Raw genomic sequence first — 15,024 nt, 5'->3', positions numbered from 1 at the left:
CAGACTCTAACAGGTTTTCTTCTAAGATTGCCCTGTATTTGGCTCCATCCATCTTCCTATCAACTCTGACCGGCTTCCCTGTCCCTGCTGAAGAAAAGCATCCCCACAACATGATGCTGCCACCACCATGTTTCACGGTGGGGATGGTGTGTTCAGGGTGATGTGCAGTGTTAGTTTTCTGCCACACATGGCGTTTTTGCATTTAGGCCAAAAAGTTGAATTTTGGTCTCATCTGACCAGATCACCTTCTTCCACATGTTTGCTGTGTCCTCCACATGGCTTCTCACAAACTGCAAACGGGACTTCAATGGTTTTCTTCTTGCCACTCTTCCATAAAGGGTAGATTTGTGGAGTGCACGACTAATGTCCCGTACACACGATCGGAAATTCCCCCAGCAAAAGTCCGATGTGAGCTTTTGGTCGGAAATTCCGACCGTGTGTAGGCTCCATCGGACTTTTGCTGGCGGAATTCCCACCAGCAAAAGATTGAGAGCAGGTTCTCTATTTTTCGGTGGGAAAAAGTTCCGATCGGAAATTCTGATCGTCTGTTCAAATTCCGACGTGCAAAATTCCTACGCATGCTCAGAAACAATTTGACGCATGCTCGGAAGCATTGAAATTCATTTTCTCGGCTCGTCGTAGTGTTGTATGTCACCGCGTTCTTGACGGCCGAAAGTTCAGAGAACTTTTGTGTGACCGTGTGTATGCAAGCCAAGCTTGAGCGGAATTCCGTTGGAAAAACCATCCAAGTTCTTTCCGACGGAAAATCTGCTCGTGTGTACGGGGGCATAATAGTTGTCCTGTGGACAGATTCTACCACCTGAGCTGTGGATCTCTGCAGCTCCTCCAGAGTTACCATGGACCTCTTGGCTCTTCTCTGATGAATGTTCTCCTTGCCCGGCTGGTCAGTTTAGGTGGACGGCCATGTCTTGGTAGGTTTGCAGTTGTGCCATACTCTTTCCATTTTCCCATGATGGAATGAACAGAGCTCCGTGAGATGTTCAAAGCTTGGGATTTTTGTTATAACCTAACCCTGCTTTATACTTCTCCACAACTTTATCCCTGACCTGTCTGGTGTGTTCCTTGGCATTCATGATGCTGTTTATTTATAAGATTCTCTAGAAAACCTCTGAGGACTTCACAGAACAGCTGTATTTATACTAAGATTAAATTACACACAGGTGGACTCTATTTACTAATTAGGTGACTTCTGAAGACAATTGGTTCCATTAGATTTTAGTTAGGGGTATCAGAGTAAAGGGGACACGGCCGATGACAGATCGCGCCACTGCCCGGCCCTGCGATTGGTGCATCCTGAGAGGACATCATATAACATCCACTCAGGATAACAAAGCCACCGCGTTTTCCCCATTTCTTCAGTTACTTCCTGGTTTTTGGTCTAGGCAAATGATGTCATACATCCCAGGAGTCTTCAGGAGAAGGGGAGGGGCTAAGCACATCCTCCTGCCTGCATGCCTGAGCTAAGGGCAAATAGATTCCAGGAAGAAAATGCTACATGATTCACTTGCCCTTACTCAAGATGGCCACGGCTAGAAATGCTGGGGGGTGGGAGTTTTTTTAAGTTATTTTTTAACCAAATAGAGCATGGAGACATGGATGGATGGGGGAGTTTGCTTTCAATATAAACTGCTTTGCGCCCGGCCTATAGACAAATGATGGCCGGGCGCAGAGCGGTTTATATTTATGGCAAGCCCCCTTCCCCCCATCCATCCATGTCGCCATGCTCTACTCACGGACCTAGAGGAAGGGACAGATCGTAGTTCCTAGCTAATAGGAAGTCACAATCTGTCACGCCTCTCAGAACAGATTGTGTGTTTACACACACTTGGCCCTGTTTCGCCTCTCGTGCCCGCGATCGCTCATGGCCGGCGGTCTTCGCGACCGTCTCGGAACCCCCCCGCTGTGCAGCGGGCCCGTGCCTGCTATCCCGATCCCGCGAGCCGACGTATAGCTACGACGGTTCGCGGGATCGTGCCGACCTGCCGCAGTAAAATGACGGCGGCTGGTCGGCGAATAGTCAGTGCCTGTTCACACAGGGGCAATCCCAACTTACAGCGCGACTTTGCAAGGCGATTTGGAGGCGACTTCAGCGCGACATTTGCGCAACTTACAACGCGACTTAAGGCTGCCTCCGGAACAGGCGACTTTGGCCAATCACTAGACATGTGCCCCGTCTATAAATTTGTTTCGTTTCGTTCCGTGTTAGCCGTTAATTCGTATTTCGTAATTCGTGTCCGAAATTCAATTTGGATTCGTACGAAATCCGAATTTGTTAGGTTCGTTAACTTTTCGTAACAATTACGAATGTTCGTTATGATGAATTTATCATTATGAGGGGCTCCCACCATCCCTGTGCTGTGCTCATTATGAGGGGCTCCCAAAATCCCTGTGCTGTACTCATTATGAGGGGCTCCCACCATCCCTGTGCTGTGCTCATTATGAGGGGCTCCCACCATCCCTGTGCTGTGCTCATTATGAGGGGCTCCCACCATCCCTGTACTGTGCTCATTATGAGGGGCTCCCACCATCCCTGTGCTCATTATGAGGGGCTCCCACCATCCCTGTGCTGTGCTCATTATGAGGGGCTCCCCCCATCCCTGTGCTCATTATGAGGGGCTCCCCCCATCCCTGTGCTGTGCTCATTATGAGGGGCTCCCACCATCCCTGTACTGTGCTCATTATGAGGGGCTCCCACCATCCCTGTGCTGTGCTCATTATGAGGGGCTCCCCCCATCCCTGTGCTCATTATGAGGGGCTCCCACCATCCCTGTGCTCATTATGAGGAGCTCCCACCATCCCTGTGCTGTACTCATTATGAGGGGCTCCCACCATTCCTGTGCTGTGCTCATTATGAGGGGCTCCCACCATCCCTGTGCTGTGCTCATTATGAGGGGCTCCCACCATCCCTGTGCTGTGCTCATTATGAGGGGCTCCCACCATCCCTGTGCTGTGCTCATTATGAGGGGCTCCCACCATCCCTGTGCTGTGCTCATTATGAGGGGCTCCCACCATCCCTGTGCTGTGCTCATTATGAGGGGCTCCCACCATCCCTGTGCTGTGCTCATTATGAGGGGCTCCCACCATCCCTGTGCTGTGTTTATTATGAGGGGCTCCCACCATCCCTGTGCTGTGCTCATTATGAGGGGCTCCCACCATCCCTGTGCTGTGCTCATTATGAGGGGCTCCCACCATCCCTGTGCTGTGCTCATTATGAGGGGCTCCCACCATCCCTGTGCTGTGCTCATTATGAGGGGCTCCCACCATCCCTGTGCTGTGCTCATTATGAGGGGCTCCCACCATCCCTGTGCTGTGCTCATTATGAGGGGCTCCCACCATCCACCATCCCTGTGCTCATTATGAGGGGCTCCCACCATTCCTGTGCTCATTATGAGGAGCTCCCACCATCCCTGTGCTGTGCTCATTACAAGGGGCTCCCACCATCCCTGTGCTGTACTCATTATGAGGGGCTCCCCCCATCCCTGTGCTGTGCTCATTATGAGGGGCTCCCCCCATCCCTGTGCTGTGTTTATTATGAGGGGCTCCCCCCATCCCTGAATAATCATAATTAACGAACATTCTTATTTTGTCCGATTCTGAATCTCCCATTGATTACCAGTACCAGTCTCCCACTCCCATATTAAAAAAGGTCATTTTCCCAACCCTCCCTCAGCAGCAGAAGAAAACCTCTGATTGGTCAACAAAACACCAGTCACGTTTTCCGTCGTAACGGAATTTGGATCCGAAATTCGTAAACGAAATTTTCGTCTTTCGTCCAAAATTCGGAAGCATAGCAGCTCGTATTTCGGATCCTCCCGAATGTACGAATTTACGGAAATTCGTACGAAACGAATCGCACATGTCTACCAATCACAGAATAATCAGCTCTGTGGGAGGGAGGGGGTTTCCCGGGTAAACGAGGGGAAGTACCGGGGTAAATTATTTTCTTTTTCCTGTAAAGTCGCTTCAATATAGATGGAGATCCGTGTGCAAATGAGAAGATCTGGACAGCCGCACTCCAGGAAGTAATAATCCAAGTTTCTTTATTTTAAAATCAGGAACACATCAGATACAGGACATCATAGACAGAGTGTACAGATCATAGGCTAACGCGTTTCACACTTGTCCAAGTGCTTACTCATAGCATAGATGGAGATCCGACTTGGAGGCAACTTCCATTGAACTCTATGGGTAGAAGTCGCCTAGAAGTCGCCTTGAACTAGTACAGGAACCTTCTCTGAAGTCGTGTACATTGAGACGGCTCTCATTTACTCCTATGGCATTTCTTATGTCCGGCGACTTGAGGACTTACAAGTCGGATCCCGAGTCGCTGTGGTGTGAACCGGCACTTAATTTTTCTTGAGAGCGTGAAGTTCTGCTTTAACGCGAAGGCCGGAAAATCTAGCCGAAGCGCGGAATCATCGCCATGGATTGCAGTATCTATTCTAATAACCGCAAATTAGTCGGCTCACTTTACACGACCCGTATATGAGCAACGAAGGCCCCCCCGCCAGCCTCTCTCCAGGGGCTCTTCACATTCTACCCTCCTTTTTTTTTTTTTTTTCAGCCCAATGTCATTACACCCCGCTTATATGCACGAGCCACCCCCGACTCGGCTGCAGCACGCGGCTCCTGTTCCGAGACGCCCGAGTAATCGCTCTTACAGAACACAGCCGGGGAGGAATAAATAGTACTCCAGCTTGCTGAATGTGCACCATGGTAACACTTGCTGTTCAAGGACATCTTTATCGTTCTCATCAATCCAGCTCCGGGAAGGAGAGGGAGGCAGAGATTGCACATTAGAGTTTTACACACTGGAGGGGGTTCTTTTTTTTCTGATGGCAGCAAATTGTTACTTATTATTGTAATGTTCACTTTAAAGCGGCACTCCGGCTAAACAAAGGCGCGGTTGAAATGCGCAAGCATTGCGCTCACACTCGAAAGAACCGTGCCGGGCCACAAGTGGCCTTCAACCCTTCAAGTGATCCCAGGCCCGGCACACTCCGGTTCACACCTGTGCGATTTGTCATGCGATTTGACAGTTCCAAATCACAAGTCGTACCCTATTGTCAGCAATAGAACCGCTCAAATTGCCAGGCCTGTCGCAGCGACTTTGAAAAATGTTCCTGCACTACTTTTTTTTTCTGATTTCATTGCGACTTGCATAGACTTCTGTTAAATGAAGTCGCAAAACCTGTAATAAATCTGCGTCGCTGAAAGTGGCGCGATTTCAAAGCCGCACCGGTGTGAACCAGGACCCCCCCCGTTCACACTGAATCCAACTTTGAAATCACTTGAAGTCGCACAATTTCAAACCCGCAGGTTAGTGCAACTTGGGCTGCAGTCCATATTCCCATCGCACACGTTCCTGGAATAAGCGGTTAAGGTACTGGGACCTGTACAATGTGTGCTGGCGAATATCTACATATGGTGCAACTTGCCGGACATCTGTGCGACTTCATGCACCGATGTCTAGGCAAGTCGCGCCTGCAATCGCAAAAAAATAGTGCTGGAACTTTTTTTTTTTTCAAATCAGTGCGGCACGCAAAGTCGGAGTCGCACCAATTTGAACAGTTACATTGACGACAATAGGGTGCAACTTGTCATGCAATTTGGACCTGTTAAATCGCATGACAAGTCGCATCAATTTTTTTTTTTGGGGGGGTGTGTACAGAGCGTCTTCAGGTGACCATATTGCATTTTATAGAAAATTACAGCACTACAGATTGAAGGAAAGGAATTTTTTATTAAAGAAAGAGGTTTGGGACTTTGTATGAAGCATACAGATGGGGAAGGGGGGGGGGGGGGCATGATGCAAATTGTGTGTGACCAGTTTGTTATTTAACTGTAATTACTACATTTCAATACAATGCACATAAAGAGTATAATAGAATAAAAATGTATTCCGTGTATGATGTGTACAACCAAAACATCATAATAATCTTATTATTAGACATGTGCGCCATCAATTAATTTGTTTAGTTTAGTTCCGTTCCGTATTATAATTAATTCAGAATTCGTAATTCGTGTCCGAAATTTAATTCGGATTCGTAGGAAATACAAATTTTTCTTTAGGTTCGTAAACTTTTCGTAACAATAACAAAAGTTCGCTATTATAAATTTATCATTATGAGGGGCTCCACCATCCCTGTGCTCTGCTCATTATGAGGGGCTCCCACCATCCCTGTGCTCATTATGAGGGGCTCCCACCATCCCTGTGCTCATTATGAGGGGCTCCCCCCATCCCTGTGCTGTGCTCATTATGAGGGGCTCCCACCATCCCTGTGCTCATTATGAGGGGCTCCCACCATCCCTGTGCTGTGCTGACTTCCTGGGGTTTTTAACTTTTAGGTCCGTTAACTTTTCGTAACAATAACGAATGGTCGCTATGATAAATTTATCCAAAGTTCGTAAACGAAATTTCGTATTTTGTACAAAATTCGTATACATAAAAATTCGTATTTCGGATCCTCACGAATTTATGAATTTCCGGAAATTCTTATTAATTTCCGATTCATACGAAACTAATCGCACATGTCTACTTATTATTATGTAATCTTATTTTACATTTTTTGGCCATCAAAGAAAACGCTATGTCTGGCGCAAAGCCAACACATCACATCACCCAAAGAACACCATCCCCACTGTGAAACATGGTGGTGGCAGCATCATGCTGTGGGGATGTTTTTATCAGTCGGGACTGGTCAACTGGTCAGAGTTGAGAGAAAGATGGATGGTGCTAAATACAGGGACATTCTTGAGCAAAACCTGCACCACTCTGTGTGTGATTTGAGACTAGGACGGAGGTTCACCTTCCAGCAGGACAATGACCCCAAACACACTGCTAAAGCAACACTTGAGTGGTTTAAGGGGAAACATATAAATGTGTTGGAATGGCCTAGTCAAAGCCCAGACCTCAATCCAATAGAAAATCTGTGGTCAGACGTAAAGATTGCTGTTCACAAGTGCAAACCATCCAACTTGAAGGATCTGGAGCAGTTTTGCAAGGGAGGAATGGGCAAAAATCCCAGTGGTAAGATGTGGCAAGTTCATAGAGACTTAACCAAAGCGACAAAGCTGTGATAACCGCTAAAGGCGTCTCTACAAAGTATTGACTTTAGGGGGGTGAATAGTTATGCACATTGACTTTTCCTGTTATTTTGTCCTATTTGTTGTTTGCATCACAATAAAAAAAAAATCATCTTCAAAGTTGTGGGTGTGTTCTCTAAATTAAATGACGCAAATCCTCAAACAATCCGTGTTAATTCCAGGTTGTGAGGCAACAAAACGCGAAAAATGTCAAGGGGGGTGAATACTTTTGCAAGGCACTGTAGCTATTTTACTGCTCTGTACTCTAAGTAAAGGGTAAAGTATTTACACATCCTGAACAAACAGTAAAAGCAAACAAGCCCCTATTCACCTCTGTAGCTAAAGGCACAGTGGAGGAAATCATCTTCAAACTTTACAACTGAAGCACAGAAATCTTTGCTCTTTTCTGTGGAGAGCAGAATATCGGCACCTCTATAATGTGAAACCCACAGCCGGTGTTTTTAAGATGACCCTGAATTTTATTCCTACCATATTTTCAGCCTCTCACCCTATGAAGTCTAAGCTGTTAGAACCTGACCTATCTATATTGTGAACTTTGAGAACCAATGACTTCACAGTACACACTACTGTATGATCTAGACAGGTCATTGATAGCGTGTTCTTGTTCTTTTGCTGCTTTGTACACCAAGTAAAGTGCTAATAAACCCATAAACCTTTCAATGAAATAAAGAAGCATCATTTAATTACTTGCTCAATTGATGTAGATATAGAAAGTTTCAGTTGTAAATTGCAGCGTTGCCCCGCCCACCAGCTTTTAGAGTGACAGCTGGCTTCCCTGTGATTGGTAGTTGCACATCTGATAGTAAAAGAGTTGCTGATGGGAGGCGGTGCAGAGACTGTACAGCGGCGATCATCTCTAACAAGGCAAAAAATATATTAAAAAGTGGAACTTCAACCCTAAAGGGAAGCCCCGCTTTTCTGCATCGCCAACCCCCTTCAAATTTCGAACACTTTTTTTTTTCTAGGGAGCAGCTACCTGGTTTTGACAGGTACCCACTTTCACTACCACTGCTTCCACTTCGAAAGACCCCCCCCCCCCCCCCTGCAGCCTTCTGGAACATATCACAAGTCCTAGGAGACTGCAGGGCCATTCACAAGGTGCAGCGCGGCTCATGCATGCACAGTGGGAAGAGCCGGCTGGCAACCTGCAAGGTGTCACTGCCCGCTTCCCACAGTTAGCATGGCAGCGCCAGGGGCCTATAGGCCGGCGAAGAACCAGCCCAGGTGAGCATGGCGCTGGATCCCTGGACAGGTAAGTGTCCTTTCCTTAAAAGTCAGCAGCCACAGGATTTGTAGCTGCTGCCTTCTAAGTTTTTTGGGGGGCTGAAGAAACTCTTTAATGCCTATAGTCTGGGCACAGTTGCGCTTTATATCTTTATGTCCGTTTTACCATGAGTTTTCAGGGGGATAAAAGTGTACGATCGCCTGTCACCACAGGTAAAATACACTTACCCAAATACCCAAAATATACTGACTAACCCTGACACTGACCTATATCAGGCCTAAAAAAAAGTTTAGATTATTTTTAAACACTTTTGTTTGTTTACATCTTTCTCCCCTGGCAAGTAGAGAGGAAGGAAGATACAATGAATTATATAATGTATCCTGTATGTATTCAACGTATTATATAATGTATCCTGTATGTATACAATGCATTATATAATGTATCCTATATGTGTACAATGTATTATATAATGTATCCTGTATGTATATAATGTATTATATAATGTATCCTATATGTGTACAATGTATTATATAATGGATCCTGTATGTATATAATGTATTATATAATAGATCCTATATGTATACATTGTATTATATAATGGATCCTATATGTGTACAATGTATTATATAATGTATCCTGTATGTGTATAATGTATTATATAATGGATCCTGTATGTATACAATGTATTATATAATGTATCCTGTATGTATACAATGTATTATATAATGGATCCTGTATGTATAAAATGTATTATATAATGGATCCTGTATGTATACAATGTATTATATAACAGATCCTGTATGTATACAATGTATTATATAATGTATCCTGTATGTATATAATGTATTATATAACAGATCCTGTATGTATACAATGTATTATATAATGGATCCTGTATGTATATAATGTATTATATAATGGATCCTGTATGTATACAATGTATTATATAATGGATCCTGTATGTATACAATGTATTATATAACAGATCCTGTATGTATACAATGGATCCTGTATGTATACAATGTATTATATAACAGATCCTGTATGTATACAATGTATTATATAATGTATCCTGTATGTATATAATGTATTATATAATACATTGTACACATACAGGATACATTATATAATACATTATATACATACAGGATACACTATATAATACATTGTATACATACAGGATCCGTTATATAATACATTGTACACATACAGGATACATTATATAATGGATCCTGTATGTATATAATGTATTTTATAATGGATCCTGTATGTATACAATGTATTAAATAGCAGATCCTACAATGTATTATATAATGTATCCTATATGTATACAATGTATTATATAATATATCCTGTATGTATACAATGTATTATATAATATATCCTGTATGTATACAATGTATTATATAATGGATCTTGTATGTACAGTATACAATGTATTATATAATGGATCTTGTACGTACAGTATACAATGTATTATATAATGAATCTTGTATGTATACAATATATCTTTTTCTTCATTCAGAGAAGAAAGAAAATGCATTGGCAGGCTTCATAGTGACTGATCACCGTGGTAGCCAATCAGAGGCTATCATAGCGATCAGGTGATTGGGAACTGGTACCCGATCGTTAGTAGGAGAGCCTGGTCTCTGTGTTGGAAGCACTGATGTGTAAAGGCAGCGGGGAAGGGGTTTAAAATTTTGATTCCCCAGCAAGTGGCTGAGGATCCAAGTTTTTTTCGCTCCCCATCCTGGTGCCATTAGGCGGCTGCCTAAGCAGCCTTTTGCTGAAGCTGGTCTCCACCCGCAGCTACGGCCCCGATCATATGGGGCATATGAATCTGTGCCCCCCACACAGATGTCACATTGGGAGCAGTACCTGTGTCTGTACAGCCACTGCGTCCCAATTGACAGCAATAGGATTGCCTGCATAGGACACCTTTGCATCCATTCTCAGGTAAACACGACCCTCACACAGTAAACTTGGACATCATCTGCTTATATCACCACAATGTTTGCTATTAAGTGCCTGTAGTGCAATTCAAGTGGCAGTTAGCATCGCATGTTCTGATTCCGGTTCTTGTATCAGGGTGTGTCCCTTTTTTTGGGCTCAGATCACACGGTCTGCAATGGCCAGTGCTGTCCTAAACACGGACACACGTGTGTGGAGCCACGCAGATTACCGTGGTAGGTTGGGTGGGTGGAAGGTCAGGTGAAGGAGGCAGATCGCTATAGACTGGCACACAAAGGGATGAGTTCAGGTAGGAATGGATAAAGAGATTTAAACATACATTGGAGTAGAATGGCCAAACGGGGATAAAAACAGATTAAAGAACTGCGCTCTGACAGCGAATGAAACTGATCAGATTATGAAATAAATAATGTTACTACTACTCTAAGATGAGCGCTGCTTGGATATAAAGAGCCGCAATACACTTTGCGAAAGAAAATGAAAGCAAACCGAACACACATGTTGGAGCCAAGCCCAGGGCCCCAGTGCTGCAAGACAAACGTGCTGACCACCTATAGAGGTTGGTGAATGGTGGGTACTGCATATACCAACAAAGTGCACAGTGCAAGATATAGAATAAAAGGGGGCATATAAATAAAATAAATACACTGAGAGGGCACAGTACAGGGTATAATGAGAGGGCACAGTACAGGGTACAGTATGAGGGCACAGTACAGGGTACAATGAGAGGGCACAGTACAGGGTATAATGATAGGGCACAGTACAGGGTACAGTATGAGGGCACAGTACAGGGTATAATGAGGGGGCACAGTACAGGGTACAGTATGAGGGCACAGTACAGGGTATAATGAGAGGGCACAGTGTAGGGCACAGTACAGAGTACAAAGTGAGGACATAGTAAAGTGCACAATGAGAGGGTACAGTATGGAGTACAATGAGAGTGCAGGGTACAATTAGAGGGCACAGTACAGGGTAGAGGGAGAGGGAACAGTATAGGGCACAGTAGAGGGAGAGGGCACAGTACAGGGTACAGTGAGAGGGCACAGTACAGGGTACAATGAGAAGGCACAGTACAAGTTACAGTATGGAGTAAAATGAGAGTGCACATTACAGGTTATAGAGTGGGGGCACAGTATAGGGTACAATGAGAGGGCACAATACAGGTTATAGTGAGGGGGCGCAGTTCAGGGAACAGTGAGTGGGCGCATTACAGGTTATAGTGAGGGGGCGCAGTACAGGCTGCAGTAAAGGGTCACAGTACAGGGTACAGTGAGGGGGCGCCTGTACAGGCTGCAGTGAAGGGTCACAGTACAGGGTACAGAGAGAGGGCACATTACAGGGTACAGTGAGAGGGCACAGTACAGGGTACAGAGAGAGGGCACATTACAGGGTACAGTGAGAGGGCACAGTACAGGGTACAGTGAGAGGGCACAGTACAGGGTACAATGAGAGGGCACAGTACAGGGTACAATGAGAGGGCACAGGACAAGTTACAGTACAGAGTACAATGAGAGTGCACATTACAGGTTATAGTGAGGGGGCGCAGTTCAAGGAACAGTGAGTGGGTGCATTACAGGTTATAGTGCGGGGGCACAGTTCAGGGTACAATGAGAGGGCACATTACAGGTTACAGTGAGGGGGCGTAGTACAGGCTGCAGTGAAGGATCACAGTACAGGGTACAGAGAGAGGGCACATTACAGGGTATAGTGAGGACACAGTGCAAGGTACAGTGAGAGGGCACAGTACAGGGTACAATGAGAGGGCACAGGACAAGTAACAGTACAGAGTGCAATGAGAGTGCACATTACAGGTTATAGTGAGGGGGCGCAGTTCGGGGTACAATGAGAGGACACATTACAGGTTATAGTGAAGGGTCACAGTACAGGGTACAATGAGAGGGAACAGTACAGTGAGAGGGCACAGTGCAAGGTACAATACAGGGTGCAGTGAGAGGGCACAGTACGGGGTTCAGTGAGAGGGCACAGTACGGGGTACAGCGAGAGGGCACAGTATGGGGTACAGTAAAGGGTGCAGTTAGAGAGCACAGTATGGGGTACAGTATGTGGGCACAGCAAAAGTCAGAGGGTGCAGAGCAAATTAAATGGGCACATACAGGGTGCCAACCCAAAAATGTACTTTTCTACTCACAGCCAGTCATACAATTACAGACAGCTCAGTCATTATGATGACGATATCAGACTATATTCTCTATACTGATTGCTTATTTCATGATTGTTTTGTATGCAAAAATTCTGCCATATTGGTAACATATTGTAAGCCGTGCCCAGGCAGGTTGGCATCAAACCGTACAATACTGTACAGCTTGCAGAAAATCATCCATGTAACAAGAGAAAAGAACACCGGGTTGTCGGCTAACACTGCCAAGCAGGAAACAAACATTGCCATTTACATTTTGGATTTTGCACTTTGCAGAGTATTGGGATGGATGGCAATCCTGGGCACAGAGCATGGCAGAGTGACATGGCACTGTACATGGTGTACTACACGGCGTAAGGTAAGAGGGAACACAGGGAATGGTAAAAGTGCACAGTGCAAGATCAGGTAAAATAAAAATAAAAACACCTTTGTACGGTAAAGGATTGTACCAAGGTGATGTGCAGGGTGGTACACAGGGGCACAGTGAAGGGTATAACAATATAGTGAGCTACAACAATGCATAGTAGAGCAAGACATAATGTGAGGGCACAGTGCTGGGCATAGAGGGTACATTGAGGTCTATCTTAGAATAAAGTGAGCTGGCACTGTACAGGTACAGTATATGATAACCTGGCTGGCACCAACAATGACGGTAAAGGACATGGTTAGGTGCATCTCCTATGCACTTCTCTGGCCGGCCCTAAATCGGTATTAAACCCAAAACCTAAAAATGTAATATATTGCAGCTTACCCAATCATTAGATGTGGCGGCTGCATTCGTTTTCTTTTTTAGGCTTTTTTCCCCCCTCTGTTTTCACCTGGCCAGTAAAACACCTCCTGTATTAGAGCACCCCCCCCCACTCTGGATGAAGAAGCACAGGAGGCACAGCAGACAGCATCCTTATCAGTCTGGGGTGAGGGGAGCGTTAGATGGACTAGCAGATTTAGATACACTAACAAATTAAAGCCTGACACTTGATAAGCAGTTCCAGCACACACAGTTTTGCCACTTTTACGATAAGTAAGGCTGGGTGGTTCACATCGATGCGGTGCGGGAACCACAGCGATTCACGTCCGGGTTCCCACCTCGCATCAGAATCGCAGGCAGTTCACACTGCGCCCTGCGATCCACTGCGGGTGTCAATATAAAGTTAATGACATGTACGGGAATCCGGGGCGACTCCTGTACAAATGACAAGCGCTGTGCGTTACACCGCATCAGTGTGAACCCAGCCTAAAAGGTTTTACGCAAATAAATAAAAGCTGATCGTTGTAAGCACCTCCCGTCAGTTGGCAAATGGTTTGTCTCTTTTCTGCATCTGATACATTCTGCTGGAGAGCTCGTTCTGTTGAAAAAAAAAAACAACAGACTTACCGGTAGGCTCACCAGGACCGAAAGCTTAAAAAAGAAAAAAAAACGAATGCAGCCACCACATCTAAGAACTGGTAAGCTGCAATATAATAAATGTTTGGTTTATTACGGCTTTAAGAATGATCTCTCCTGTATTGCATTGTTATTGTTCTTTTTTGTTTTTTGTTTCCTTTCACTGCCTCTCTGCGCAGTGGTTATGTCTCTTTGTTCTTAAATTGTTAGAAATCTCTATAATAAAATCTGATTTAAAAAAAAAGAAAAAGGGGGGACACAGTGGGATGATGTGATTGGCACAGACAGATGGGATCGTTCAGCACACACGCCATCTCTCCTACACACACACAGACCGCCACTCACCGATCTTGGCCAGGCTGGCCACCAGGATCCACACAGCCACCAGGTACGGAGTTTGCACCATGTGCCATTCCCAGCGCACCACCTGGAAGCCCCCCGGAGCCCCGTCCCCCTCCTCCTCTCCCTCGTCCTCATGGCGGGCAGTGGAGCTCATCTCCCCCTCCACGATCTCTCTCTCTCACGCTACTCCCCGGAGCGGAGCACCTAAAGCCGGCGGTGACGTCATGGCGCCACTCCGCCAATCAGCAGGTAAGCGGCGTGATGCTGGAGGACCATGTGCTGCAGCATCCAGCGAGCCCCCCGGCGCACATGTGGTGGCATCCTCCCCTCTTCCTTTTTTTTGTAACCTCCCCGGCACGCAGCCTGCAAATTCATGGAGAGCAGTTTGTAGACACGCTCATTAGGATTCCGTCTCCTGCCGGCGCGGGGAACGGTACGACGCGCCACCGATTTCACGCGGATTCCATAGATACATAGTTAGTCTGGTTGAAAAAAAAAAAAAAAAAAAAGACACAAAGTCCATCCAGGATCTATTGGAGACACGTTCATGAATTTGTCTTCTGAAAGGTGCTGAAGAAGAAGAAGAAGCCGCTACGTGCCACCATGCCAGCACCGAAGGAGTCAAGCGTACGGCACAGCAAGGCTGTCACAATGTACCCCTCCCCTAATGCATAAAATGCTAAGCGGCAGCAGCCATCCCCCCACCCCCTCAGCAATCTATTGAGCAGCCCTCAGCTCCATACACACAGAAAGCAAAGGTCTATACCCTGATTATCAATGCTTGCTCTAGCTACCACTTAATCCGCACTCTGCAAG

General features: G+C 45.7%; 1 protein-coding gene across 1 annotated transcript in view; it reads right to left on the bottom strand.

Annotated features, from left to right (window-relative positions):
- Positions 1-14,874, bottom strand: part of SLC9A5 (solute carrier family 9 member A5) — a 143,111-nt gene extending 128,237 nt beyond the window's left edge. Inside the window, 1 exon segment of the mRNA XM_073605843.1 lies at positions 14,212-14,874. Coding sequence (XP_073461944.1) covers positions 14,212-14,362 — 151 coding nt within the window. The 5' untranslated portion in view covers positions 14,363-14,874.
- Between the last annotated feature and the right edge of the window lie 150 nt (positions 14,875-15,024).

This window comes from Aquarana catesbeiana, linkage group LG11 (assembly GCF_042186555.1).
Source record: "Aquarana catesbeiana isolate 2022-GZ linkage group LG11, ASM4218655v1, whole genome shotgun sequence".
In the NCBI taxonomy this organism is placed as follows: domain Eukaryota; kingdom Metazoa; phylum Chordata; class Amphibia; order Anura; family Ranidae; genus Aquarana; species Aquarana catesbeiana.
Note: the sequence above shows the minus strand (reverse complement) of the source record. Positions and strands in the feature narration are given on the sequence as shown.